At 44.9% G+C, this 26764-nt stretch overlaps 1 protein-coding gene across 1 annotated transcript in view; it reads left to right on the top strand.

Moving 5' to 3' along the window:
- The first annotated feature begins 285 nt into the window (after positions 1–285).
- QARS1 (glutaminyl-tRNA synthetase 1) overlaps positions 286–26764 on the top strand; it is a 41952-nt gene continuing 15473 nt past the window's right edge. Inside the window, exons 1-14 of the mRNA XM_058171234.1 lie at positions 286–442; positions 3298–3445; positions 4836–4945; positions 6455–6530; positions 8149–8213; positions 8590–8643; positions 10443–10500; positions 11774–11845; positions 15396–15481; positions 19981–20067; positions 23035–23134; positions 23530–23608; positions 24295–24403; positions 26078–26208. Coding sequence (XP_058027217.1) covers positions 299–442; positions 3298–3445; positions 4836–4945; positions 6455–6530; positions 8149–8213; positions 8590–8643; positions 10443–10500; positions 11774–11845; positions 15396–15481; positions 19981–20067; positions 23035–23134; positions 23530–23608; positions 24295–24403; positions 26078–26208 — 1319 coding nt within the window. The 5' untranslated portion in view covers positions 286–298. The remainder of the gene's footprint in view (positions 443–3297; positions 3446–4835; positions 4946–6454; positions 6531–8148; positions 8214–8589; positions 8644–10442; positions 10501–11773; positions 11846–15395; positions 15482–19980; positions 20068–23034; positions 23135–23529; positions 23609–24294; positions 24404–26077; positions 26209–26764) is intronic.

The following is a 26764-nucleotide window of genomic DNA, read 5'->3' on the forward strand; positions in this document are numbered from 1 at the left end:
TTTTGAATAGCGTGCGTTAAATCGCACTATTATAAACATACGACGAAAAGGACCTGCCTACGTAATTTCTTAGCACAGAGTTTAAATATATCTTCTCTGATTGATGCAACCTGCTGCAACTATAGCCCCACCTTCTGTCAGGCTGCTTCTCTCCGATTTGTCGGGAGAACCCGGGAAGGCGGGCATCTATGGAAGCGTTTCTCATTGGTCACCAGGAGGACCGCAGATTCGGATTGGCTTTGCGTTTTTATCGCAGCGTGGAGAAGCCCGTGCCCTCCTGCGGGCGGAAGTAGGCGTGATGGCAGGGGCAGGCGGCAGCATGGCGGCTGATGAATCGGACCCGCTGCGGCTCTTCGTGAGCATCGGGCTAAGCGAGAGCAAGGCTCGCGAGACCCTTCGGAACGAGGCGCTCACCGCGTTGCTCCGCGAGGCAGTTGTACAGGTCTCAGTAGCCGCCCCTTGTTTTCGTCTGTAGCCCCTTCGCCGTTTCCCCAGCTGTCCGGGGGTAGCCTTGCCACGTTTTCCGGTAGTGACCCTGTCCTTTAAGAAGCAATTGAAAGGGCGAAAGCTTTCTTCGTCCTTACATTTCCAACTTACGTTTCCTGTATATATATAGGAATTATATTATTATAAGAGAGCTGTTTCTGCTCATCAGAAAACTACTTTTTCTGTAAAACGAGGGAAACTCTGTCCCGCGTTTCTCAACCACTTTTGTGCTATCAGTTCACTTCCAGATATTTGTCTCTTGCTTTCTTACTCAGCGTTTCAATGGGTCCTACCGAGCAATTCATAGTTGGGTTTATATAATGTACTAAGCTATCTAATGGCTTGTTTGTGAGACGAAGGTGGCAATATCATTTTGTTTTATAGAACCAGCCTTCTCATGTACCTCCGACTGGTTTACAAACAGCACAGATTAAAGACAATAAAATGTATAATATAATATAAAATTTAAAAAAAACCTGCAATTTAATATGGGAATCTAGCCAGTTGTGGTTTTATACCATGAGTGAGCAAAATACAGCATGGCGTATTGTGTGAACAAGCCATTGGGTGGCAACGATAGATTTAATCAAAACTGCTACAAAGATGTGTTGATTTTAAGCAAAAGGTATTGCACTGGATTTTAGGAGATCGTAAAGGAGGCTAGTTCCCAGATATGGCTTCTGCTTTTACAACATTATGTAATTTGTAAAGGTTGGTCAAATTTGAATTAGCATGATAGTTTTCATACAAACTTATCCGTGGGTATAAATTCCACTGGAATAAAGAAACTGCTACTGTGTAGATAGGTACTTGGAAATCTGTTCCTTGCTTTCCCTAATAGATTTTGCTGTCCATTTCTATCTTCTGTGTAGATTCTGTTCAGTTTATTCTTCCAATGAATGTTGAAACTAGTTATACCTGTAATTTAAACAATCCTAAAATGTGTAAATGGGCTGGATTAGACTTAGTCATGTCGAGATCAATGGAACAGGTTAATCATGCTGCCTTAACTTAAAATAATTTAAATAGGTCATTTATAAGTATAATTAAGTTCCCAAGCTATGTCTAACACTTACCATATGTTGAGTAAGGCCCTACCCGTACCATCATTCTAGGAATGCCAATGGTTAATGGAGGTGATTTTTAGGATGCTAAACTGAAAGAGGCTCAGATATAAGATTCCCTGGAATCTTCATAGATAGATCCGTGTCTCTTGTAGACTGCTTGCAAATTTTATTTGATTCCTGTCTAGAATAAATATAAATAGTAAAGATTTAAAGGGTTGGGTTTTTTTGCTGTTAGGTAAAGCTGCAATTTGTGAGAATGTCTGAAGGAATGCTAACAGTATGTTTGATTCACATTGAAGATGTTCACCGAATAGCCATTTCAGTGCCGACATTAGCCAAGTTCAAACATATTAAAGTAAAGTGGTCCAAGTTTCAACACTGATATGTAGAAATTTCTCTTAAGATATTAAAGCTCATATCTTAATGCAGGCAATTACTGTATCTCCCAAACCATTTTTCTGCATTGGAATTTCCTTCCTTTCCTTCCTCTAGAAGTGAAAGTGTGACTCTATAGAGAATATAAACCCCAAATGAAAAAGAAACCAGGGTATTGTTTTTCAATGTATGTTTTGCTTTTTTTTAAAAAAAAGAGGGTGAAGTCATTGGGTGGGACAGATTTAACATGTATTCTTCTATTGTTAAGAAAGAGGCCCTTTGACATTATAATTCCCCCAAATCATGTGATTAGCCCAGCTTAATAATAGACAAAAGAATAACAACTGAATTGACTGAGGTTCTTGTGTAGACGCAAATATAATAATAATAATCAGTTTGGCCATTGTTTATATTCATACATGCAAATGCAACAGCTAAAATGAATTAGAAGGACTCTTCGACTTACCACCAATCACTTAGCAACTATTCAAAGTTCCAATGGACCCTTCCCCAAAGATACTTATACCTGGTTCAGAGTTCTGACAGCAGTCTTCTCTTCCCACCTCCCCAAGGTCACATGGCGACATTTTGGGCACTCAGCAAACAGCTTGCATTTATGGCCATTTGTAGCCTCCCATGGTCACATGACTGATTTACATCTTTTTTGCCGAAAACGGGGGTTTACTTTTGCTTTTCTGCAAAAAAGCCTCCATAGCAAACAATGGGTTTGCTTAATGAGCTCAGTGTTTGTTTTAAAGCCACCCCAAAACAGGTTGTGAAACTGACCTGCGTTATGACCATAACAACTTTACGATATAACAATTTATGAATGGGAAGGCTCAGTGGTGAAATCAAAAATTTTTTACTACCTGTTCTGTGGGCGTGGCATCGCTTGGTGGGCGTGGCAGGGGAAGGCTACTGCAAAATCTCCATTCCCCTCCCACTCCAGGGGAAGGATATTGCAAAATCTCCATTCCCACCCCACTCTGGAGCAAGCCAGAAGTGGTTTTTGCCGGTTCTCCAAACTGCTCAAAATTTCTGCTACCGGTTCTCCAGAACCTGTAAAAACCTGCTGAATTTCACCCCTGGGAAGACTCCGTTACAGTTGTAAATTGAGGATTACCTGTACGGATGCTAGTCATTAGATTGTTGGATTGGAACAATTCTGTAATGTTTGTTCTCCAGTTGGAAAGATCAGGGTGGAAAATCTGTCTGGATTTACCTGGTGGTGACATGGCTTTCTGTTGTATGAGAGAGAGAAGCTAGAAAAGGCTCTCAATTTTTAAGAGACTTATCGCCTCTTCCTAATATACACTCTTGCTGTTATCTTGACTTACAGTTTCCCCTTTTGACTCCTCTTACTCTTTAGGCACAAGGTATCCTGGGTCCAGTGATTGACAAGACAGTTGGCACCCTGTTGTATAATGTGGCTTCCCGGCTTAAGGACTCGAAGCGTCTTGGTGACCTTGTTGAGTACATTGCTACCAAAAAGATCATCACGGATCTGCAGCTCAATGGTAAAATACTTGAGAATTTCACTGGGTGGACCCAAAAACTGCCCTGTTCTTTTTGATCATTGGATTTGGCCAGTGGTGAAATGTAAAATTTGTTACTACCAGTTCTGTGGGTGTGGCTTGGTGGGGGGGATGTAATGTGGCTGGGTGGGCGGGGCCAACTTTTTTTTTACTTTTAAAAGCATTTTTAAAATGTTTTTAAAAGCATCTTTGGCCGAAGAGGTTGTAAAAAAATGCTTTTAAAAGGCTCTGACGATCCCAGCTGAGCCGCACAATCGTCAAGAGGCTTTTTTTTAATTTTTAAAAGCATTTTTTCTGCCAAAGAAAAAATACTTTTAAAAGTAAAAAAAAATAACCTCTGATGATCGCACGGCTCAGCTAGGCAGGTGGGGGGGTGGGGCAGGCATTTTTGCTATTGGCTGTCTGAACCACCCGGCGCCATTGCTACCGGATTGGGCAATCCAGTTCGAACCAGGAGCATTTCACCCCTGGATTTGGCCCCAAAGGCCTTATTGCATGTGCTCTTACACCACAACGGACCGGATGAAATAAATGATCAGAGCTTGAGAAACAGGAAACTTTTCCGCTAGAGGAATCTTCCTGCTCAAGGTTGTCTCCATGGTAAGGGAGGCATTTAGGATGAGAGGAATATATCAAGATCGATACTTAATTCCTTGCCATTTTGAATTCTTAAACATTATATGGGATGTATGAGTTGGCAATGGTATGTTAATGGAAGAGCCTTTTTTGAGCAGAGGACGTTTTGACCATGCCTTTGAGAGGAATAATATCTTCAGAGACCACAAAAGGAAACGGCATATAAAGAATCATCCAGATAATGGTTACAGGAAGATCACAAGTGATGTGAGTTTTCATGTTAAGTGGTTGGAGAGCACAGCACAGTTCAGCCCCATGGTAACAACTGGGAAGATTTATCCTGAGACATCCAGAAAATGCCATAGGTTTTGCTGTGTTACGGGAGCATGGCCTATTTGTTTTTCAAATTTCCCTCTGCCATCGCTGTGATTCATTTTTATCGTCCCATTCTTCATGGTGTATCAAATGGCTTTGAGTGTTTCTCACCCTTGACAGTTTGACAATGTGTGGACTTCAAAATCCCCAAATTCCCCAGCCAGCATAACTGGCTGAGGAACTCTGGGAGTTGAAGTCCACACAACTTCAAACTGCCAAGAGTGAGAAACACAGATGTAGATTATGCCTTTTTCAATTTGTGAGGGAGGCGAGAATGTAAGGTAATGGCAATTGTAGGCTCACCAGCTAGATTTGTAGCTGGGTGAAGATCTGAATCAAAATCATCCAGATCCTGATCAAACACATCACTCACTGAAGCACACCACCCTTTCTAATCCCTCTGTATTCTTTATACCTGCAGCTGCTCTAGAATACCTTAAAAGTCACCCTGTGGATCCCATTAATACAGCGGACTTTGACAGGGAGTGTGGCATTGGCGTGGTCATCACACCAGAACAGATTGAAGAGGCAGTAAGTTTCATTCCTGTACGGAGGCCAAAAATAAAACAATCTCCAGGTGAATTATTCCACAGAGCCATGGTGGCACAGTGATTAGAATGCAGACTATTTTTGCTGACTGCCGGTTGACAGCAGATTCTCACCGGCTCAAGGTTGACTCAGCCTTCCATCCTTCCGAGGTTGGTAAACTGAGGACCCAGATTGTGGGGGCAATATGCTGATACTGTAAACTGTTTAGAGAGGGCTGTAAAGCACTGTGAAGCAGGATATAAGTGTATAAGTGCTATTGCTATTGCTATTCCTAACAAACCCTGCCATATGCTTCAGTGGTGGGTTCTAACTGGTGTTACCATTGATTTGCTTCGCGCACGCGCTATGTGCGTGATCGGCATGCGCAGGCTCGCTTTGCTTGTATGCACGCCAAACTTGCGCTTTGCGCAAGCGCATTGATTTGCTGAACAGTTGAGGCGGTGCAATCCGCTCTGCCGCGGCTTTCAGCTGGGCTAAAAACAGAGGGATAAAGGTAGGTAGAGTGCAGGGGTGGGCGGGAGGGCCCAGATGACGGTCGGAGGGAACTGGTTCGCTGTCACTTCAACATCTCTGCTAACGGCTCTCCCGAACCGGTGAGAACTGGTAGCAACCCACCACTGATATGCTTCTGACATGGCAAGAGAGGAATATGCCAAGACTCCTGGTGTAAGGTACAGATAATCCTTGACTTACAACCATTCATTTAGTGGCTGTTCAAAATTACAGTGGCACTGAAAAAGTGACTTAAATCAATTCCTTGCACTTAATGGCTGTCACGTGATCAACATTTGGGCACTTGGCAACCAGCATATATTTGCAACGGTTGCAGCTTCTGGAGGGGTCAGGTAATCTTCATTTGCAGCCTTCCCAGCTGGCTTCTGTCAAGCAAAGTCAGTGAGGGAAGCCAGATTCACTTAACAGCTGTGTGATTCACTTAACAACTGCCTTGTGTAGCAATGGAAATTCTGGCCCCAATTCTGTTTGTTAGTCAAGGACTGCCTGTAATGCTAAACGTATCAGTGGGCACTGGAAAGAGCAGCTTAATAGACATGCTCTTTTCAAGCTATGCAAGAATTCTGGCTTGCAAGTAATAATTGAAAATAGATCCATTTAATATTTTCTTTTCAATGAACACCTGGCTCTTTTAGGCCCTTAAAAATAACCACATTGAATACGATAGTTGTCTGGGTATAGTTTCCTACTAGCTCATTTCTCCACATTGCCATCGTTTAAACTGATGACAATGCATATATAATACCGCAAAGGGAATTTTATAAAAACAAAGAATGCTGAATCTTGCCTGTTCCTCTCCTTACACACACAGACACACACAAACACACACAAACACACAAAGTTTTGCACCTATCTGCTAGTGTTGTCATTTTCTACACCGAAGTGCTTATTGCATCTTATGTTCAGCTTTGTCTGGAAGTCATTTGGAATCCTTCTTTTCTTAAACCAGATTTTTTTTCTTCCTGTCTTTATGTCTAGGTGGAAGCTGCCATCTGCAAACACAGAGCTCGGCTCCTTTCAGAGCGTTATCATTTTAATATGGGGGTTCTGATGGGTGAGTTGAATGTGGCATGTTCCAAGGAGGCATCACATTCATTGCAGCGGTTGGGACCTCTCCTTAATGTTGGAGACACTAGTCTTGTCCTGTCCTGTGCCCTTTTCAAACTCGGCTCTTTTCTCCTTATTTCCTGCCTCTGAAAATGTCACCAGCAAATTCAGTGGACGAATAAATGTGAAGCATTACCAGAACTCTGCCTATTCCAACGTTCTGCTTCCTACCAGAGAGTGGAACGGAGGAAGTAAATCAGTTTTCCTGGGAGCTTTCACTTACAATCCGCACTACTTTTTTTTTAAAAAAAAGCTTTTTAAAAAGCCAGACTCTCACCAATGTTTGCACAATTATACCATTCCTGCATGAAATCAGATGGACTTCAGATGAAGGTGTAAAAGGGATGTTTGGAATTCACAGAGCTTTGAAATTTTATTTATTTATTTATTTTTATTTATTTATTTAGTCGAGTACATATTAGATTATATATATATGTATGTATGTATGTATGTATAAGTATAAGTATAAGTATAAGTATGAGCATGAATTGAATACTTAAAATGAATACAGTTAAAGGAAACATTAGGACAGGGACGGTAGGCATGCTGGTGCTCTTATGCATGCCCCTTACAGACCTCTTAGGAATGGGGTGAGGTCAACAGTAGACAGTCTTAGGTTAAAGTTTTGGGGGTTTTGGGATGAGACCACAGAGTCTCTATCAAGTTGATAAGACTTGTGTTTGAAACAATCTGTCCCAACTGTTTGAGCTTGAAATTGATGTGTTTTGAGTTTGAAACAGTTACTCTAAGGTCGAAGGAGTTGCTTCAAGCCCAGAGCACTGTTGGGATGATCAGAACTGCATATTTCAATTGAAGAGGGTTTTTTTTAGATTCAAAATATTTTGCTACTCCTGATCCTGGGGTCATCTTGAAAACCTTGTGAAGTTTTTGTTCGTTATTACATAAAAATGAGTACCCAGTACCTGAAAAATCCGATGAAGCTGACCATTGCAGTAAGATAGTCCTTTACTTACAACCTGATTGAACCCAATATTTCTCTTGTTAAATGAGACGTTTGTTAAGTGAGTTTTGCCCCATTTTATAACCTTCCTTGCCACAGGTCATTAAGTCAATCAGTGCAGTTAGTAGCAAGTTAGTAACAAGTTTGTTAAGTGAATCTGGCTTTCCCTATTGATTTTTTTGTGTCAGAAGGTCCCAAAAGCTGATCACATGACCCCAGGACACTGCAACTGTCATAAATATGAACCAGTTGCCAGTCTGAATTTTAATCACGTGACCATGGGGATGCTGCAACAGTTGTAAGTGAAAAACTGTCAGAAGTCATTTTTTTCCAGTACTTTGAATGGTCACTAAATGAACTGTTGTAAGTCAAAAACTACCTGTAATTCTTTTCTGCTGCTTTTTCCAAGGAATTGGTGGCACGCTATCTCTAATGGTGGAGGTAGCAAAAATTCACATACTTCAGGTGCTCATGTCAGAACTTGCCACACATATCACATCCTTCCCCACTCCATTTATAGTAAGAGTCCCAGATAGCTGTCTGTCTTAAGTACCAATTCTAAAAAAAGGCCTCGGCAGTCCTTAAATTCTTTATTTTCTTGCAGGTGAGGCCCGGAGCAAGTTGAAATGGGCAGATGGCAAAATAATTAAAAATGAAGTGGACCTACAGGTACATAGTTGGATCTACTATTTTGGATCATGTACTTGAACATGTCCTATGCAAGAATATATACATGAGAATTGACTAAAAATGAAGGATATGCATTTAAAAGGCCCTACTAATTCCAAATGGGAGCTGCTCTTGCAGATAGTTTTGGTTGTCCTTTCATTTGCTATGTCTGTGGTCTGGTTCCGAATGGGTCAAGGCCTGGTAGTGTGGCCGCAGTCCAGGAGCTGGAGACCCCTGTTCTTGTGTCAGAAGAACCCTTCCTTGATGCAGCTGAAAATAGGAGTTTTGTCTATTGGCTGAAGAAATAAAGTTTAACTTGCTATAAGCCATCCAGTACCTTGCCCTACTCTAATTAATTTCTGTCTTTCTCATGCAGGTTCTAAACTTATTAGGCCCAAAGACAGAAGCTGACCTGGAAAAGAAATCCAAGGTAGTTTAGCTGGCTGTTTCCTTACATTCCTTACAAGTGTGCTTACATTTCTGATCCATGTACACTTGTCATCGCTGTAGGGATGAGGGATTGGATAGAGGGATGATTTGCCACAGATGGGCACAGATCTTTTTAGATGGTCGTCCCGAGGGAGGCAGGAACAGTTGCTAGGGTGGGAGAGTATGATACTCTCTGACCAACACTCTTTATTGAGGTATACTTATTATTTAGGTATTAATAAATATGACTAATAAAATATTAATATTAATTTATCATTTAGGACAGGGGTCTGCAACCTTAAATACTCAAAGAGCCATTTGGCCCCTTTTCCCAGAGAAAAAAACAAACACCGGGAGCCACAAAACCTGTGTGGGTGTGGCCAACTCAATGTCACTCACTTCCACCAGTCACATGACACCCCCCTAGCCACACCTACCCAGCCGGTCATTAGGGCAGAGAACCAGTTAAAAAACACCTGGAACCACAAAATCCGTTTTTGACATCTCCCCCCTCTCTCCCTCTCTCTATCTCTCCCTATGTCTCTCTCTCCCACTCTCTCTGTATCTCTCTGTCTCTGCCCTGGCCCCTTCTCCATCCCCCGCCGTCGCCCTTACCTTCTTAGGTCAGGCGAGGAGTGACTGGGAGGGGAGGGTGAGGGGCGGGGCCAGCCAGTGGTGGGATCACCCGATAGGGAGCCACAGTAGAGAGCCCAAAGAGCTGCATGCAGCTCCAGAGCCGCAGGTTGCTGATCCCTGATTTAGGACAATCAATCCAAAGACTCTAGGCAGCATGCCGAGTTAGAACTCTGTTAAAAATATTTAAAACCACACAGGCAAAATACAGAACAATATACATTAAAAATATACATAAATACCAGTCATCCATCCTCCACCAGTTGAGATCAAAATCTCCCTGGCCTTGGGCATATTTGAAAAGCTGGGCTTTTAGAGCTTCTCCAAAGGTTAGTAAGGTTCTGGGGCCAGGCAATCAATCCTGTGGAGGCATATGCATAAATGCTTTGATCGTACCCTTGTTAACGTGCTTAGGGATGGATCTAAAGGGGCCAGTGAAACATCTCTGAATGCTTAAAAAGCCTTTGGTTGCTGGAGCCTGTCAGAATGCCTTCCTCCCTTAGCTGGGAATATAGCTGTCTTTTCATCCCCCTGTTTGTTTCCTGCCAGGAGGCAGGAAAGTTTTCCCAGCATCCTTTCCATATTTGCAGGAGAAAACTTCAGCTGCTAGATTTTTGCCTGTCGTGGTCCTGTTCTGAACTAGTCTTCTGTTAACTATAGAGGGCAGATTGAATGACACCCAGTGCAGGGGTGAAATCCAGCAGGTTCTGACAGGTTCTGGAGAACCGGTAGCAGAAATTTTGAGCAGTTCGGAGAACCGGCAAATGCCACCTCTGGCTGGTCCCAGAGTTGGGTGGAAAAGGAGATTTTGCAATATCCTTTCCCCAGGAGTGGGGAGGGATTGGGAATTTTGCAATATCCCTCCCCCAGGAGTGGGGAGGGAATGGGAATTTTGCAGTATCCTTCTCCTGGAGTGGGGTGGGCATGGAGATTTTGCAATATCCTTTCCCCAGGAGTGGGATGGGAATGGAGATTTTGTAATATATCTCCCCCAGGAGTGGGGAGGGAATGTGGATTTTGCAATATCCTTTCCCCAGGAGTGGGGAGGGAATGGGAATTGTGCAGTATCCTTCCCCTGCCACGCCCACCAAGCCACGCCCACAGAACCTGTAGTAAAAGAATTTTGGATTTCACCACTGACTCAGTGGTTATTGTTTGTCTTGTCAGACCCCGAAGGCCCGTAATGTTGAGCCAGAGCAGGGGAAATCAGTGGTGGTGGAAAATGGTAAGGCCTTTTGTGAATGGGTGCTTTGCTTTGTATGTGCCTGAATTTGCAGCCTTTCAACATCCAATTGCCCTCTCAGTAAAGAACAGAAAGAATTAACACAATAGATATCCACGCTTGCTTGCTTTTTTTTTTTTTTTTTAATTCTGCCTTGGAAAATTATTTCTGCCAGTTAAGAAGTCTTCGGCTTCTGCTAAAATCAGGGCTGCCCTCTAGTGCATTCCTGCAGAACAACGGTCTCCCAATTAACCATTGAGAATCTCTTCCAATCTGGAGATTCTCCAGAACTGTCTGGAACTCAGCCTTCCAAAATTCCCAGGCATCCTATCCTAACCCAACACTGGATGGGAATTCTGGGAGTTTTCATCCAACGTCTGGGAAGGAAACTGAGTCACAACCAACATCTGAGGCTGTGCAGCTGTGCACAGTACAAAGGATTTTCTCAGGAACATCTGCCGCTCAGAATTATGTACATTCTTGTTACATAGGAGATTCTAGATTCAGCCTTTAGCTTACTTCTACGAGGATTAGGAAGGGATGCAGTCCGAAATCCTGCAGAATTGCATCCAGTTTGAATAGTTACCAGCTAGTTAAACTATTGCCAGGACTTTCAGAGGGCAGCTTCCCATGCAGTGAGGTCCATTCTATTTGAGCCTGAAGAAGATTCAACTGATATTAACAATTTAATGACTTGGTATGTCTTCAAAATTCCAGTTTAAAACATGGGTACATAATATCTGGTCCTCCGAATAGTGCTGATCTACTGTTGGTTGCATTATAACTGTTGGCCACATTGGCTAGGGCTGCCAAGCATTTGGATTCTTGAAAATTGAGACTATATCTGGATTATGGCTTGTAAAGGTGATCAGAAGACTGGGCTCAGTCTCCCATTCCCACTAGAAGTTCTTTAGTTCTAGCAGCTTCTTCTTGTGATGAATATTCTGCAGTGTTTAATATTGCTTCGTCTGTTATTCCTATTCATACTAACAGTATGGTAGACGGCCCTTCGTATTACAAGTAAAATACAAGTAAGAAGAAATCCTGATTTAGGCTAGATATAGGGGGGGGGAAAAACAGAAAGGCAACCGGGAAAGAAGGTCACCATTAAAGGTAGTGGGCGGGGGAGAATATCTATAGTGGCTGTTATAGATGGGAATGCTTCGGAATGCCTGATATTTAATTCTCTGGCTTTTATGCCAGGGTTGCTTCAGATAATGAGATGTGTGGCATAACAATTTAATAAATAAACAATATCCAAACCAATGCCCTTTAGGAGAGCCACACCAAGAGACAAAATCACTCCTGGAGCAGCTGAGAGGGGAAGCACTCAAATTCCACAAGCCAGGTAAGCTGCCTTGGAGTTCTTGCAATCTACATTTGGATAAATTACAGATCAGAGAAGGCTCTGCATTTCATCCTTGATGCCCTAAATGTTAGCATTTAGCACACATGATAGGCAACCAGGAGGTCACAGTCAACGGTTATCTATACGATAAAATCGTTCAGCTTCGGGATGGTCTGGACCAAAATTGCGGCGATTCAGACGGGGCGTCTGAGGGCGGTCTTGGTGATATTGTCTGGGATGAGTTTGACCCTTTGGCTCCCGAGGACATGGACAGGTTGCTGGGTAGATTGAATGCCACCACATGTTTACTGGACCCGTGCCCCTCCTGGCTGGTGCTGGCCACTCAGGAGGTGACACGAGGCTGGCTCCAGGCGATTACGAGCGCTTCCTTGTTGGAGGGAGTCTTCCGCCGCCTTTGAAAGAGGCGGTGGTGAGGCCCTCCTCAAGAAGCCTTCCTGACCCGCTGTTTTAGGTAATTATCGTCCGGTCTCCAACCCGCTCATGCGAAGGTTGTAGAGAGTATGGTGGCATATCAGTTTCCCTGCACCTGGATGAAACTGTCTATCTAGACCTGCTCCAGTCCGGTTTCCGCCCGGTTACAGCACTGAGACGGCTTTGGTCGCGCAGGATGATCTCTGGAGGGCCAGGGATAGGGGTTGTTCCTCTGCCCTGGTCCTATTAGACCTCTCAGCGGCTTTTGATACCATCGACCATGGTATCCTGCTGCGCCCCTTGGAGGGAGGGGGAGTGAGAGGCACCGCTATCGGTGGTTCTCCTCCTATCTCTCCGACCGGTCGCAGACGGTGTTGACGGGGGCAGAGGTCGGCCCGAGGCGCCTCACTTGTGGGTGCCGCAGGGTCGATTCTCTCGCCTTCTGTTCAACATCTATATGAAGCCGCTGGGTGAGATCATCAGTGGCTTCGTGTGAGGTACCAGCTGTACGCTGATGACACCCAGCTGTACTTTTCCACACCGGGCCACCCCAATGAAGCTATCGAAGTGCTGTCCCGGTGTTTGGAAGCCGTACGGGTCTGGATGGGGAGAAACAGGCTCAAGCTCAATCCTTCCAAGACAGAGTGGCTGTGGATGCTGGCATCCCGGTAGTCAGCTGAGTCCTCGGCTGACTGTTGGGGGCGAGTCACTGGCCCCGATGGAGAGGGTGCGCAATCTGGGCGTTCTCCTGGATGAACGCCTGTCTTTGAAGACCACCTGACGGCCGCCTCCAGGAGAGCTTTCCACCAGGTTCGCCTGGTGCGCCAGTTGCGCCTTTCTAGACCGGGATGCCTTGTGCACAGTCACCACGCCTCGTGACGCCTCGCCTGGATTACTGCAATGTTTCTCACATGGGGCTCCCCTTGAGGGGCATCCGGAGGCTTCAGTTAGTCCAGAATGCGGCTGCACGGGTGATAGAGGGAGCCCCTCGCGGCTCCCATGTGACACCTATCCTGCGCAGACTGCACTGGCTACCTGTGGCTTTCCGGGTGCGCTTCAAGGTTTTGGTGAACGTCTTCAAAGCGTCCATGGCATAGGGCCGGGCTATTTACGGGACCGCCTACTGCTACCGAATACCTCTCACCGACCCGTGCGCTCTCACAGAGAGGGACTCCTCAGGGTGCCGTCAGCGAGACAGTGTCGTCTGGCGACGCCCAGAGGAAGGGCCTTCTCTGTGGGGGCTCCCGCCCTCTGGAACGAACTCCCCCCAGGACTTCGTCAACTCCCGGACCTCCGAACCTTTCGTCGCGAGCTTAAGACACACTTATTCATCTGCGCAGGACTGGATTAGGATTAGTTTTTAAATTTGTGGGGTTTTTTTAATGGGTTTTTATCATTTATTCTAAATTTTTAATCTCGGCCAATTGAATAAGTTTTTTAATTGTATTTTAATAGTATTTATATTGTAATATTATTGTTTATTTTATCTGGCTGTGAACCGCCCTGAGTCCTTCGGGAGAAGGGCGGTATACAAATTTAAATAATAAATAAATAAATAAATAAATAAATAAATAAACTTCCAGCATTTCAGTTATGGCTCAATAGGATTGTTTGCCAAAGTGCATGTTCAGTCCATTTACATGGAGTTGAGAGATCTAAATTCTCAGTGCTGATGCCTTAAAGGCATCTAATACACCCCCTTGAAATCATCCAAACCCTGACAAAACCAAGCCACTTTTCCCTGTTTGGGGACCAAATTAAGGATCAGGATTTACAGCACTGTTACTATTGCATACCCATTAAAATAGTGGTCACCAACTGGTGGTCTGTGTACCACTGGTGGTCCATGAGAAAATTTTGGTGGTCCTCAGAAAAATTATTTGCATTTTTTATATTGCACTAACTCAGGGGTCCTCAAACTTCGGCCCCTGGGCCGGATACATGCAATGAACATTTGTATTGCTGCAGAGTCTCCCCCTTGGGGTCTTTTTGTGTGGGTTGGAGGGGGACAGAAATTTCGACTTGGGATCTGCTTCAGCCTCCTGGTACCTGGCACCTGGCCTTGCACTCCCACAGGTCTTCCCTCTGCTTGGAAAACCTATGCTCGTAGTCCTCTGTGAGGTGCTTCTGCTGAGCCTCCTTCTCGGTCAGATCCAATTTGAACGGAGCCAGCTGTTTTGCCAACTTTTCTCATGGTGGCTGCTTAGCTCTAACAACTGCTTCCTGTTGGGGCCCTAAGGAGCCTGGGGGGGAGGCGAGGAGTGGCTGGCAGGGGAGGGGTGAGTAGAGGCCAGTGAGGCGCCTCTCGATGTGAGTGACATCAAGTTGGCCATACCCAACCAGTCACATGACCATCTAGCCATGCCCATTCAGCCAGTCATTAGGCAGATCATATTAGTGGTCCACAGGATTTAAAATTATGAATTTAGTGGTCCCTGAGCTCGGAAAGGTTGGTGACCCCTGCATTAACATACACCACCTTTGAAATATTTTTTTAAAAAAGACCTCTACCTGTATTGCTGATGTGGAAAAGATTGCCCAACCCATCAGATACTGATGCTATTTTGTACGCTGAGTTCACTCCTGCTGCTACTAGATAGCCTCTTGTAACACAGGGCTCCATCAGGCAGGATGTCGGAAAAGCTGATTTAAGAAGCCCCAATGTAATGGGCTGTGAGAATAACCTTGGGAGACAGGAGGAAGAGCCACAGCCTAGACAACACTCTGATATGAGAAATCTGAGTCCAGAGGAGGGATGGACTGGAGAAAGTCTCAAAAGAGACCCTCCCCAGTTCTCTGGAAAGTAAAGACAGAGAAAGGGGAGAAGGGCTTAAAGACTTGGCAAGATTTTGTTACTCTAATCTTACAATACAAGTATTGTTGGTATTTACGGTTTTGGTTTCCTGCTTGGACTACCTTGAAAGATTGACATTTAGTCACTGTCAAGCAGTCAGCCAAGAATTTGAGTGGATTAAATACAGACATTGGACAGGTAGTTTAGTAGATGATTGTCCCAGCTGTATTTATTAGGGCACAGTTGCATTTATTGCAAAGAAATCCTGCATTCACTGACTATGTTTTACTCTTTTGAGTCCAAGTGTGTTCTCTGCCTTTCCAGGTGAGAATTATAAAACTGAAGGCTACATCGTCACACCTAACACCATGAATCTACTGAAGAAGCATTTAGAGATCACAGGTGGACAGGTGAGTGATAGGCAGACAGAGATCCTCTAAACTGGAGACTGATTTTGTGCAATCATTGACCTGTGTAATTTGAACTCACAGTCGAAGCTGAAAAAAAAGATGCTAAACTTTTTAACATGTAAAAAGTGTTAATTCTAAGTGCTAAAAAGTAAAACCATATTAAAATGTCAATTAAATAGCTCCATTGCAGATAATGAATTATATATTAATAAACCTTAAAAAAAAGGCATTCCTGGATTTAAGATGAATCCCCTTCCCCTAAGATGATTGGACAGAGAAAACCAGTGGTGGGATTCAGCCAGTTCGCACCACTTCGGGAGAACCGGTTGTTAACTTTCTGAGCAGTTTGGCAAACTGGTTGTTGGAAGAAATCATTAGGGCAGAGAACCGGTTGTTAAATTACTTGAATCCCACCACTGGAGAAAACTAAAAGGAATAAACATACCGATGTACTATTCGAATTGGGCTTTTGGGAGAAGCGAGGAGGACAACACCCTTCCATGGTTCAGCATGGGGTGTGGGGGGGGGAAGCAGCTGGATTGAGTGTTAGCTTTGGAGAGGAAGGATGGTTGTGAAGCAGTGTTCCTTCAAATATTGTGGCACCAAACTATGAAGATTCCCCAGCTAAAGAGGCACTTTGGTGTAGTGGTTAAGACATCAGGCTCTGGGAAACTGAGAGTTCTAGTCCTACCTTAGGCACAAAGCCAACTGGGTGACCTAACGCCAGTCATTTAGTCTCAGCCTTAGGAAAGAGGCAAGGGCAAACCACTTCCAAAAAGACTTGTCAAAAAACTTTAGGGAGTTGTCCAGGAAAGTGCCAGGAGTCACACAGAAAAAAAACTGATTGAAAGGAGCACACAGACACCTGCACACACATTCAAAATAAATTATGAAGAGCTATATAGAATAATGCCAAGAGTTTATTAAGGTGGATTCATGTTCACTGAACCCTCTAGAACTTATGTACTTATGAATATGTATACCGTATATACTCGAGTATAAGCCGAGTTTTTCAGCACGTTTTTTGTGCTGAAAAACGTCCCCTCGGCTTATACTCGAGTCTACGTCTTCGGGAACCCCGCACAGGAGGGGGTACCGAACGGACTCCCATGGGAGGGACGGGAGCGGCCCGCCGAGGTCTCGCGATTTGTCGCCCCAGGCCGCCCCCATTCCCGTGTCTGGTGGGCGGACGGCGCAAACTTGGCGGACTGTGCATTGGCGCGGGAAGCCCTGGTGGTGCAGTGAGAGGGCTGGGCAGGGGCCGCCAGCCTTCTCGGCTGAGGAGGAGGTTTCCCGACCGCAGCTTCGCCGCCGCGAGAGCCACCCAAAGGCCAGAAGAAAGGTCATTCCATCGGAGTAATGGGCGAAGGCTCCTTCCTCTCCGCCTTACCCATGCTGTGCGAGCCCGGCTGGGCTGCAACCCCGCCGCCGCTCCTTCCTCAGCCTCCGGGCTCGCTCTAGCAGCCGCCAAGCTCAGGCGGACTCGGCAGCTCCCCATCAGCACTCGCACGGCGCGATTCGGGCAGGAGGAGTCGGGCTCGCTCTGTGGCGGTGGCACCGCCGCCGCCGCCGCCACCGCCACGGAGCGAGCCCGACTCCTCCTGCCCGAATCGCGCCGTGCAGTGCTGATGGGGAGCTGCCGAGTCCGGCCTGAGCTTGGCGGCTGCTAGAGCGAGCCCCGGAGGCTGAGGAAGGAGCGGCGGCGGCGGGGTTGCAGCCCAGCCGGGCTCGCACAGCATGGGTAAGGCGGAGAGGAAGGAGCCTTCGCCCATTACTCGATGGAATGACCTTTCTTCTGGCCTTTGGGTGGTTTCGCGGCCGCGAGCGGGTCGGGAAACCTCCTCCCTCCTCAGCCGAGAAGGACTGCACCGCCAGGGCTTCCCGCCAATGCATAGCCTGGCGGGAGTTACTGCAGCTCACCGGCCCCGCCCAACTGGTGGTGTTGGGGCAGCCGCTGCCGCTTTCTAGCAAAAGGTCGCCGCCCAAAACTCCTCGCCTTCTCCTGGGAAGGGCTGGATGGCTAGCCGGGAAGGGTTGAATAAGCAAGCCAACCTCCTCCCTCCTCCCTCCTCTCCCCGCAAGTTTAAAGAGCTGCTTTCCCGCTGGAAGAGAGAGAGAGAGAAAGGAGGGCCGTTCCTCCTTCTTTCATTCTTTCTTCTCCTCCGTGCTTCAGAAGCTGGGCGTGTGTGTGCGCGCCTAGTCCCCTTCTGTTCGGCGCTGGAAGAGAGAGAGAGAGAAAGGAGGGCCGTTCCTCCTTCTTTCATTCTTTCTTCTCCTCCGTGCTTCAGAAGCTGGGCGTGTGTGTGCGCGCCCTAGTCCCCTTCTGTTCCGGCGCTGGAAGAGAGAGAGAGAGAGAAAGGAGGGGCCGTTCCTCCCCTTCTTTCATTCTTTCTTCTCCCTCCGTGCTTCAGAAGCTGGGCGTGTGTGTGCGCGCCCTAGTCCCCTTCTGTCCGCGGCGCTGGAAGAGAGAGAGAGAGAAAGGAGGGCCGTTCCTCCTTCTTTCATTCTTTCTTCTCCTCCGTGCTTCAGAAGCTGGGCGTGTGTGCGCGCCTAGTCCCCTTCTGTTCCGGCGCTGGAAGAGAGAGAGAGAGAAAGGAGGGCCGTTCCTCCCTTCTTTCATTCTTTCTTCTCCTCCGTGCTTCAGAAGCTGGGCGTGTGTGCGCGCCTAGTCCCCTTCTGTTCGGCGCTGGAAGAGAGAGAGAGAGAGAAAGGAAGGGCCGTTCCTCCCCTTCTTTCATTCTTTCTTCTCCCTCCGTGCTACACTGTGCTGGGCGACCTGGAGCAGCTGCTCTTCAGCCAGATGCTCAGTGAGTCAGCCCGTCGCCTTCCTTCCCGTGGGGTCTGCCTTGCTGGTGAAGGTTATTGGGGCTTTTGAGCAAGGGAGGAGGAACGCGAGCACCGCCTTCGCGCTGGCATTCCGGGATTTCCCTTTGTTTAGAGCTGGGAATCCTCCTTCCCCCTTTTGCACTCCCTCCCTCCCTCCCTCTCTCTCTCTCTCTCTCACACACACACACACACACACACACAGACTTCTAAAGTCGATTGGCACAATGCTAAGCAAACACAGCAGTGGGTCAAGGGTGAAGGGCTAGGAACCTGGCAGGTGAAAGGTTGAGCGACATGAAGGCAAAGACCACAATTGTTTTAAGAAAGAAGCTTTAGCAGGGAGGGGGGATGGGAGGGTGTTTTAAGTTTTGGCAAACAGCCAGGCCAACTGTATTGGAGAAGGTCACACAACTGGCCTTAACATTTTAGCTGCTGTCTTTTTCCTCACACTTGGGTTTAATGATATTAGAGATCCTTATTGCCCTGCCAAAAAAAAAAAAAAGAGCCACCCCAACGTCTATGAAAATTAACCTTCTCTGCCAAGAGACACTGTGCAGGGTATTTTCACTATTGGTGTGCATACAGGCTTAGATTTGTGCTGGGTTCTTAGTGCTTAGAGCACTGACCTTCAGAGGCACCCTGGTCCCTTGGAAGCTAAAGGAGGACTCATTTTCATGCTTGCAGTTGTATTGTCAATTTCTGTGAGACAATGTTGTTGAAGTAACTCACTCACTCATTCATTCATTCATTCATTCCTTGTGTGTCCAATCACACTTAGCCAATAAAAATTCTATTCTATTCTATTCTATTCATTCATTCATTCATTTTATTTTGTCAAATACATATTAAATAATTATATAAATATAAGCATGAATTGAATACATAAAAGGAATACAACTAAAGGGAACATTAGGACAGGGACGGTAGGCACGCTGGTGCTCTTATGCACGCCCCTTACAGACCTCTTAGGAATGGGGTGAGGTCAATACTAGATAGTCTTTGGTTAAGGCTTTGGGGATTTTGGGAAGAGACCAGAGTCAGGTAGCACATTCCAGGCATTAACAACTCTGTTACTGAAGTCACATTTTCTGCAATCTAGATTGGAGAGGTTCACTTTTAAGTTTGAATCTATTGTGTTCTCGTGTATTGTTGTGGTTGAAGCTGAAGTAGTCATTGATAGGAAGTACATTGTAGCAGATAATTTTATGAGCTATGCTCAGGTCATACCAAAGGCGGCGTAGTTCTAAATTTTCTAAAGCTGGGAATCCTCCTTCCCCCTTTTGCACTTTTATTGTTTTTCGTTCAAATAAATATTCATGTTATTTTACTTGGCTCTATCTTTATTTTTTACATTGACCAGTAGCTGCCTCATTTCCCACCCTCGGCTTATACTCGAGTCAATAGTTTTTCCCAGTTTTTGTGGTAAAATTAGGTGCCTCGGCTTATATTCGGATCGGCTTATACTCGAGTATATACGGTAGATTAGCACTGCTGATTTATTCTGTTACACTCTCACCTGTAAAAAGTTGCCTGGAACAGTTCAGCCGTACATTATTATTGGGGATCTTTAACCTAAAGAGATTCTGTAGTTATAAATAAATTTGGCATAGTGAGCAGGCATGAGATCTGTTGAAGAGAATCTTTGTTGACATAATCTAAATGTGTTTGCCTAGGTCCGTACACGATTCCCACCTGAACCCAATGGCATTCTGCACATCGGTCACGCCAAAGCTATCAATTTCAATTTTGGCTTTGCCAAGGTGAGACACTTGACCCTCTTCCCACACTCTGAACTGCTGGTGTGTTTGAATATTCCTCTACTTCTTGAGTGGGAGGGTGGGATTTATCCTGACAGATGCTCATGACCACCTCATTGATGTGATGTACCTCTCCCAGAAGTGTGAGCAAATCATAGCTCAGTAGTAGAAGGTAATCATTGCTGGATGTAAATCCAAGTTAAATCCATGGTGCCTCCACTGGGGAAAAAAACCCAAAGATTTAAGGCTTGGAAGACCGTTAGAGGGAACTGAGTAAAACAGTAATCTTTGTAGAAATTGCTTGCTTTGTATTCAAAGCCTAATGTGGACTTTTTTTTCACATGTCCAGCTTTCGTGCTTCAAACCTGTTTCTTCCTAAAAAAAACAAAAAGAAAATGCACAGGTACCGGATATGTGGTACTTTGCTCAATAGTAGTAACTGTGAGAGGGATCTTGGAGTCCTAGTGAACAACCATTTAGATATGAGCCAGCAGTGTGCAGCAGCTGCCAAAAAAGCCAACACAGTTCTGGGCTGCATAAACAGAGGGATAGAATCAAGATCACGTGAAGTGTTAGTACCACTTTATAATGCCTTGGTAAGGCCACACTTGGAATACTGCATTCAGTTTTGGTCGCCATGATGTAAAAAAGATGCTGAGACTCTAGAAAGAGTACAGTGAAGAGCAACAAAGATGATTAAGAGACTGGAGGCTAAAACATATGAAGAATGGTTGCAGGAACCGGGTATGTCTAGTTTAATAAAAAGAAGGACTAGGGGAGACATGATAGCAGTGTTCCGATATCTCAAGGGTTGCCACAAAGAAGAGGGAGTCAGGTTGTTCTCCAAAGCACCTGAGGGTAGAACAAGAAGCAATGGGTGGAAACTGATCAAGGAAAGAAGCAACTTAGAACTAAGGAGAAATTTCCTGACAGTTAGAACAATTAATCAGTGGAACAACTTGCCTGCAGAAGTTGTGAATGCTCCAACACTGGAAATTTTTAAGAAAATGTTGGATAGCCATTTGTCTGAAATGGTGAAGGGATTCCTGCCTGGGCAGGGGGTTGGACTAGAAGACCTCCAAGGTCCCTTCCAACTCCAATATTATTATTATAAAACATAAGGCAGTGATGGCTAACTTTTAATGGATCGAGTATCCAAAGTATGCATGCACGCGAATGTGCGCACGCTCACCCAAACCCCCAAAATGCAACGCACCCGTGGCCCCCATGCATGTGCCCCCCCACACACATATGCACGCAGCCCCCCTGCACACACCCCAGCCCCGGGCACGTGCACTCCTGCATATGCCCCACCCCCCGTGCATGTGTGTGCGCCCCCACATGTTTTCCGCCTCCCGCACATGCTCCCCACACATGTGCCCGCCCACGGCAGAGACCCGATGACCAGTTGGCTGGCAGAAGGTACGCACACACGCATGCGCGGCGGAGCTAAACTAGGGTGATGGCTTGTGTGCCAACAGAGAGGGTGCTGTGTGCCACCTGTGGCACGCTTGCCATAGGTTCGCCATCACGGACATTAGGTTTTCCCAGGATATACATCTCAAGTGACTCTGACCAATAGTGCTTTATATGTCAGTGCAGCTGATTAATGGATGCTTCCGTTGCACCTTTAATACACAGTTATGCAATTTAATGTGAGCAGTGTCAATTCAGCTGTCCATAAATTGATAAACCAAACATATAGAAAGAAGAAACTTGTTATTTATTATTAAATTTATATGCCACCAACTCTCTCTATCCAAAGCAACTTGAGCAACTTCCCAGGGAAGGAACAGGAGTGAGCTTTCAACATAAATATGTTTGCGGCAGAGCAAGAAAACTTTATATACTGAACAACAGTTATTTTCAACCTGACCTCATGTCATCTGGGCGTGTTGGATTGTAACTCCCATTATTTCCTAAACAGCCTCGGGTAGGCTAATTAACAGCAGTAGTGGAGGCATAGTGATATAATCTATATATATAAAATGTATATGCTACATGTTTAAGCTTGTGTTCTGAGTCATGAGTCAAACAGCATATGTGTGACTGTGTTTTGAGCATTTGCCTGAATTTCCAATTTTATTTTTTAAAAAAAAAATAGAAATGCAAGTTGGTTGTAGTTTTACACACACACATAAAAAACTGTTATTGAATTCAACAGGTCTTACATGTAAATAGGTGTGTACCAGTTTTTGGCCTCCACTATATTGTATAGTTGCTAATATCTACTAATCCCGAAAGAGACTTGTTAAATCTAAAGATTTCAGATAAATTACATGAAGATGCCTACAGTTGCTGTAAGAGTGAGGTGTGGGACATATCAGTTTAATAACTATATAATAAATAAAAATTCACGTATAAAGCTAAGCAAGGCTTTACTGCTACATTGATAAGCTTATAGAAAGTCTGGTCCTTATGCATTTCTTTTTTTTTTTTCTGGGAGAAAAGGTCACCAAGCTTTAATTTACCATTTTTCCAGTCCCATTTCAAATGCTAATGAAAAATCCTGGATTGTTTTGCTTGTGTGTTTAAATCACAAGACTTTCTAATTCATAGTTAACATTTACGCAACCACAATGAAGGAGACGTAAAACGAAGGTTGGATGTTGGGTAACTTTTTTTTCCCAACTGCGTGGGGTGGGGGAGAGATGAATTTACTTTCTTTGGGCTCACAAAAGTTCATCTGCAGGGCAGTAAAATGCTTAGGAAGATAGCTTAATGAAATAGTGGTTGGTGGTTTCCCCGGAAGATTGAATAGAGTTTAATTTTATGTTTTTGGCTACTGGAAAAGTGGCCCCGTATATTACGGCAAATTCATTTGTTTGCTGATTTTATTGAGGTATTGTATTTCTGGTGGTGCTCTAATCTTGCTGTCATTTGGGAAGAAAAATAAGTTTTTTGATGAACTAGAGGATTGGTTGACTGTGTGTTGTTTAATTCCTCTCTCCCTGCACTCCCAAAAACCAGGCAAATGATGGAATTTGCTTCCTGCGTTATGATGACACAAACCCTGAAAAAGAAGAGGAGAAGTATTTTACCGGCATCCTAGACATAGTGGAGTGGCTAGGTAAGCGTGATAAGGGCAAGGGAGTTGGGGGTGCTCAGCGGGAGGAAAGGCTTTATTTGCTGAATGGGCCTAAGGTTGAAATAGCAAGGAAACCTCTTGGCTTTTCCAGAGTCTGGGGAAGGCTGCCATGTTTTACCCATGCTAGCTCAGGAATTCTGGGAATTGAAGTCCACAAGTCATAAAAGGGCCATAGTTCCCTACCTGGTTTACACCATGCCTTCCGGCTTTTGTGCTGCAATTGAGGGGTGACTACTTCAATGCTGGTGCCTTTTTATGGGAGTCCTTTAGTGGGGAGGGTTTAGCAATTTCTGGAAAAGCTTTGAATTTTCCTTTTCTATGATAATGGGACTGATCAAATATGGCCTTATCACATTTTAGTCTTGTTTTTCCTTTAGGATACACTCCATATGCAGTGACACATGCCTCTGACTACTTTGATGAGTTGTATGCCTTGGCAGTGGATCTCATTAAAAGGTGAGGAGGACCAAGTAGCATCAAAAATGGTGGAAAAGGGTCTCATCCAACTTGTTTTTACAGATATTTACAGATCCCTCACATCCAGGACATAAACTGTTTCAACTCCTACCCTCAAAACGACGCTATAGAGCACTGCACACCAGAACAACAAGACACAAGAACAGTTTTTCCCCCGAAGGCCATCACTCTGCTAAACAAATAATCCCCTCAACACTGTCGAACTATTTACTAAATCTGCACTACTATTAATCTTCTCATCGTTCCCATCACCAATCTCTTTCCACTTATGACTGTATGACTGTAACTTTGTTGCTGGCAATCCTTATGATTTATATTGATATATTGACCATCATTTGTGTTGTAAATGTTGTACTTTGATGAACGTATCTTTTCTTTTATGTACGCTGAGAGCATATGCACCAAGACAAATTCCTTGTGTGTCCAATCACACTTGGCCAATAAAAAATTCTATTCTATTCTATTCTATTCTATTCTATTCTATTCTATTCTATTCTATTCTATTCTATTCTATTCTAGTACTCCCCCAAAGTGTCCTTTGTTCTAATCTTCCTTTTTTTACAGCGGGGATTGTGGAAAGTCTTACTGTAATGCATGGTCATTCCTTCCTGCCCAGATCATACTCCTTGTCTCTGTAGTTGATGTCTATTTTTTCCCCTTCCCAGGGGCCATGCTTATGTTTGCCACCAGAAGGTGGAAGAAATCAAAGGACACAGTCCACCCCCTTCTCCATGGCGAGACCGGCCGATTGAAGAGTCTCTCCTTCTTTTTGAGGTACGGCGTGTGTATCCACTAAGATGGCTGGTCCATCAAGAAAAAGCATGGGTCTCCTGCTTGAGCAGGGCCTTGAACTAGATCAAGGGTCTTCAACCTTGGCAACTTTAAGCCTGGTGGACTTCAACTCCCAGAATTCCCCAGCCAGCTTTGCTGGCTGGGGGATTCTGGGAGTTGAAGTCCACCAGGCTTAAAGTTGCCAAGGTCGGAGACCCCTGAACTAGGTGACCTACAAGGTCCAAAATGGCCGCCCCCTTCCGGACCGCCACTCCGTCCCTCGGCCCGTTCTCGGCTGTCGCATGACCGAGAGGCCACAAACCTCTCCAGCGGCAGCCAGACCGATCGAACCACACGCCGAGGGACCGGAGCAGCCTGGTAAGTCAGCCCAAAGCCTCCATTTCAAGGAAAAGCCGCCATCGCCGATTCGGGCTCCTCTAGGTCGCTACCATTCTCGCGCATGCGCAGAATGCACCATTCTCGCGCATGCGCAGAATTCCTTTTCAAGAAGTTATCAACTTCTTTATTGTTCGTGTTTTATAACCACCTCCTGTTTATTTATTATCCTCCCTTTATTATTTCTTTTATAAATAACTCAAGATGGTGAATATACCTATTATTTCTTCCTCGTGTTTTCCTCACAACAACACCTCTGTTGGTTGAGTTGTGCTAAGAAGGAAGGATTGACCGAAAATCACTCAGCCAGCTTTCATGCCTAAGGCAAGACTAGAACTCGCAATCTCCTAGTGATTGGCCCAAAGTCACCCAGTCAACTTTCAGGCCTAAGGCAGGACTAGAACTCTTGGTCTCCTGGTTTGTAGCCTGGTGGCTCTTAGCTGGGGAATCTTCACAATTTGGAGCTACAGTATTTGAAGGAACACTGCTTCACAACTATTTTCACAACCATTGTCTTGCATTATCTGATGAAGACTCAGGAAAAAAATAGCATTGCTATGCACATGTTCTTCTCTCACATGTTATTCACTGCCCTGCTATTTTTAGTGGCCTCCTTTTTCATGTTGCCTCCTGCCAGCCCTCTTTCCTTGCCCCAAAGTGTCATATTCTTTGAAGCGACCCTTTCTAGCACTGCAATCAAACATATCAACTTGTATTCATTTTGGTTGCATGATACTGATTCCATTCACAGAAGTGTGTATATTTTGGAAGCTGATTACACAGATCAGGTCAGAAAAGTTAGTCTGTGACATTTGATGACACTGTCTGTCTGTCTGTCTGTCTGCCTGCCTGCCTGCCTGCCTGCCTATCTATCTATCTATCTATCTATCTATCTATCTATCTATCTATCTATCTATCTATCTATCTATCTATCTATCTATCTATCTATCTATCTATCTATCTACAGTATCGTATCCATCTACCCACCCACCCATCCATCCATCCATCCAACTATCTATATTTCCATCCATTCATCTTACCATAGGGTAACTCTGGGCAGGGCTATGATTTTATTTTATTTTTTTAATAAAAGCTAAAATATAAAATATTTTGCCCAACTTCCTCTTTTGTGCCACCTTTGTCACCCTCATTAGACATCTGTCTATCATAGCTGCTTCTAGGGAAGAAGGAGTGATCTTAGCAAAAGCTTGCAATACCGCTCTATAGGAGGTTTTCCTATCTGAGTGATTTGAAACTCTGGTATGCGTTATGTTTCTTCAGGACATGCGCAAAGGAAAGTTTGGAGAGGGAGAGGCCACGTTGCGCATGAAGACGGTGATGGAGGATGGAAAAATGGATCCTGTTGCTTATCGCATTAAATATACACCACACCACCGCAGTGGTGACAAGTGGTATGTGGGGATAGATGTCTAGTGTGCTCATTTTGGACTGGGATTGGATAGTGTGGAAGTTTTCTTTATGACTAGCGAAGTGAGGCAGTTGTCCTTGTTCTCATTGGGTTGGATGCACTCTGGTGCTTAATCTTAAACTCTGGCTTCAGAGGTATTAAAGCCTTTGGTGTTATTGCTGGAGTCTGGAATTTGGAGAACAACTTGCCCCCTCCCCCCAACGTCTTTGGGACTCCTCTGATGAGAGCATTGCCTCCCACCACTTCCAGGATAAGTACAATTTTTGCACATCAAAAATTAAATTAAAACTGTAGAAAGGAAAGTACTGTGGAAGCATTTTAAGGGATAATACAGAGGTAGTCCTCAAATTACAACCACAATTGAGCTAAAAATGTACTGTATGTTGCTAAGTGTTGTTAAGTGGGTTTTCCCCATTTTACAACCTTTCTTGCCACAGTTGCTAAGTGAATCACTGCAGTTGTTAAATTGGTAACACGGTTGTTGAGTCAATCTGGCTTCCCTGTTGACTTTGCTTGTCAGAAGGTCACAAAAGGTGATG

This window comes from Ahaetulla prasina, chromosome 2, assembly GCF_028640845.1.
Source record: "Ahaetulla prasina isolate Xishuangbanna chromosome 2, ASM2864084v1, whole genome shotgun sequence".
In the NCBI taxonomy this organism is placed as follows: Eukaryota; Metazoa; Chordata; class Lepidosauria; order Squamata; family Colubridae; genus Ahaetulla; species Ahaetulla prasina.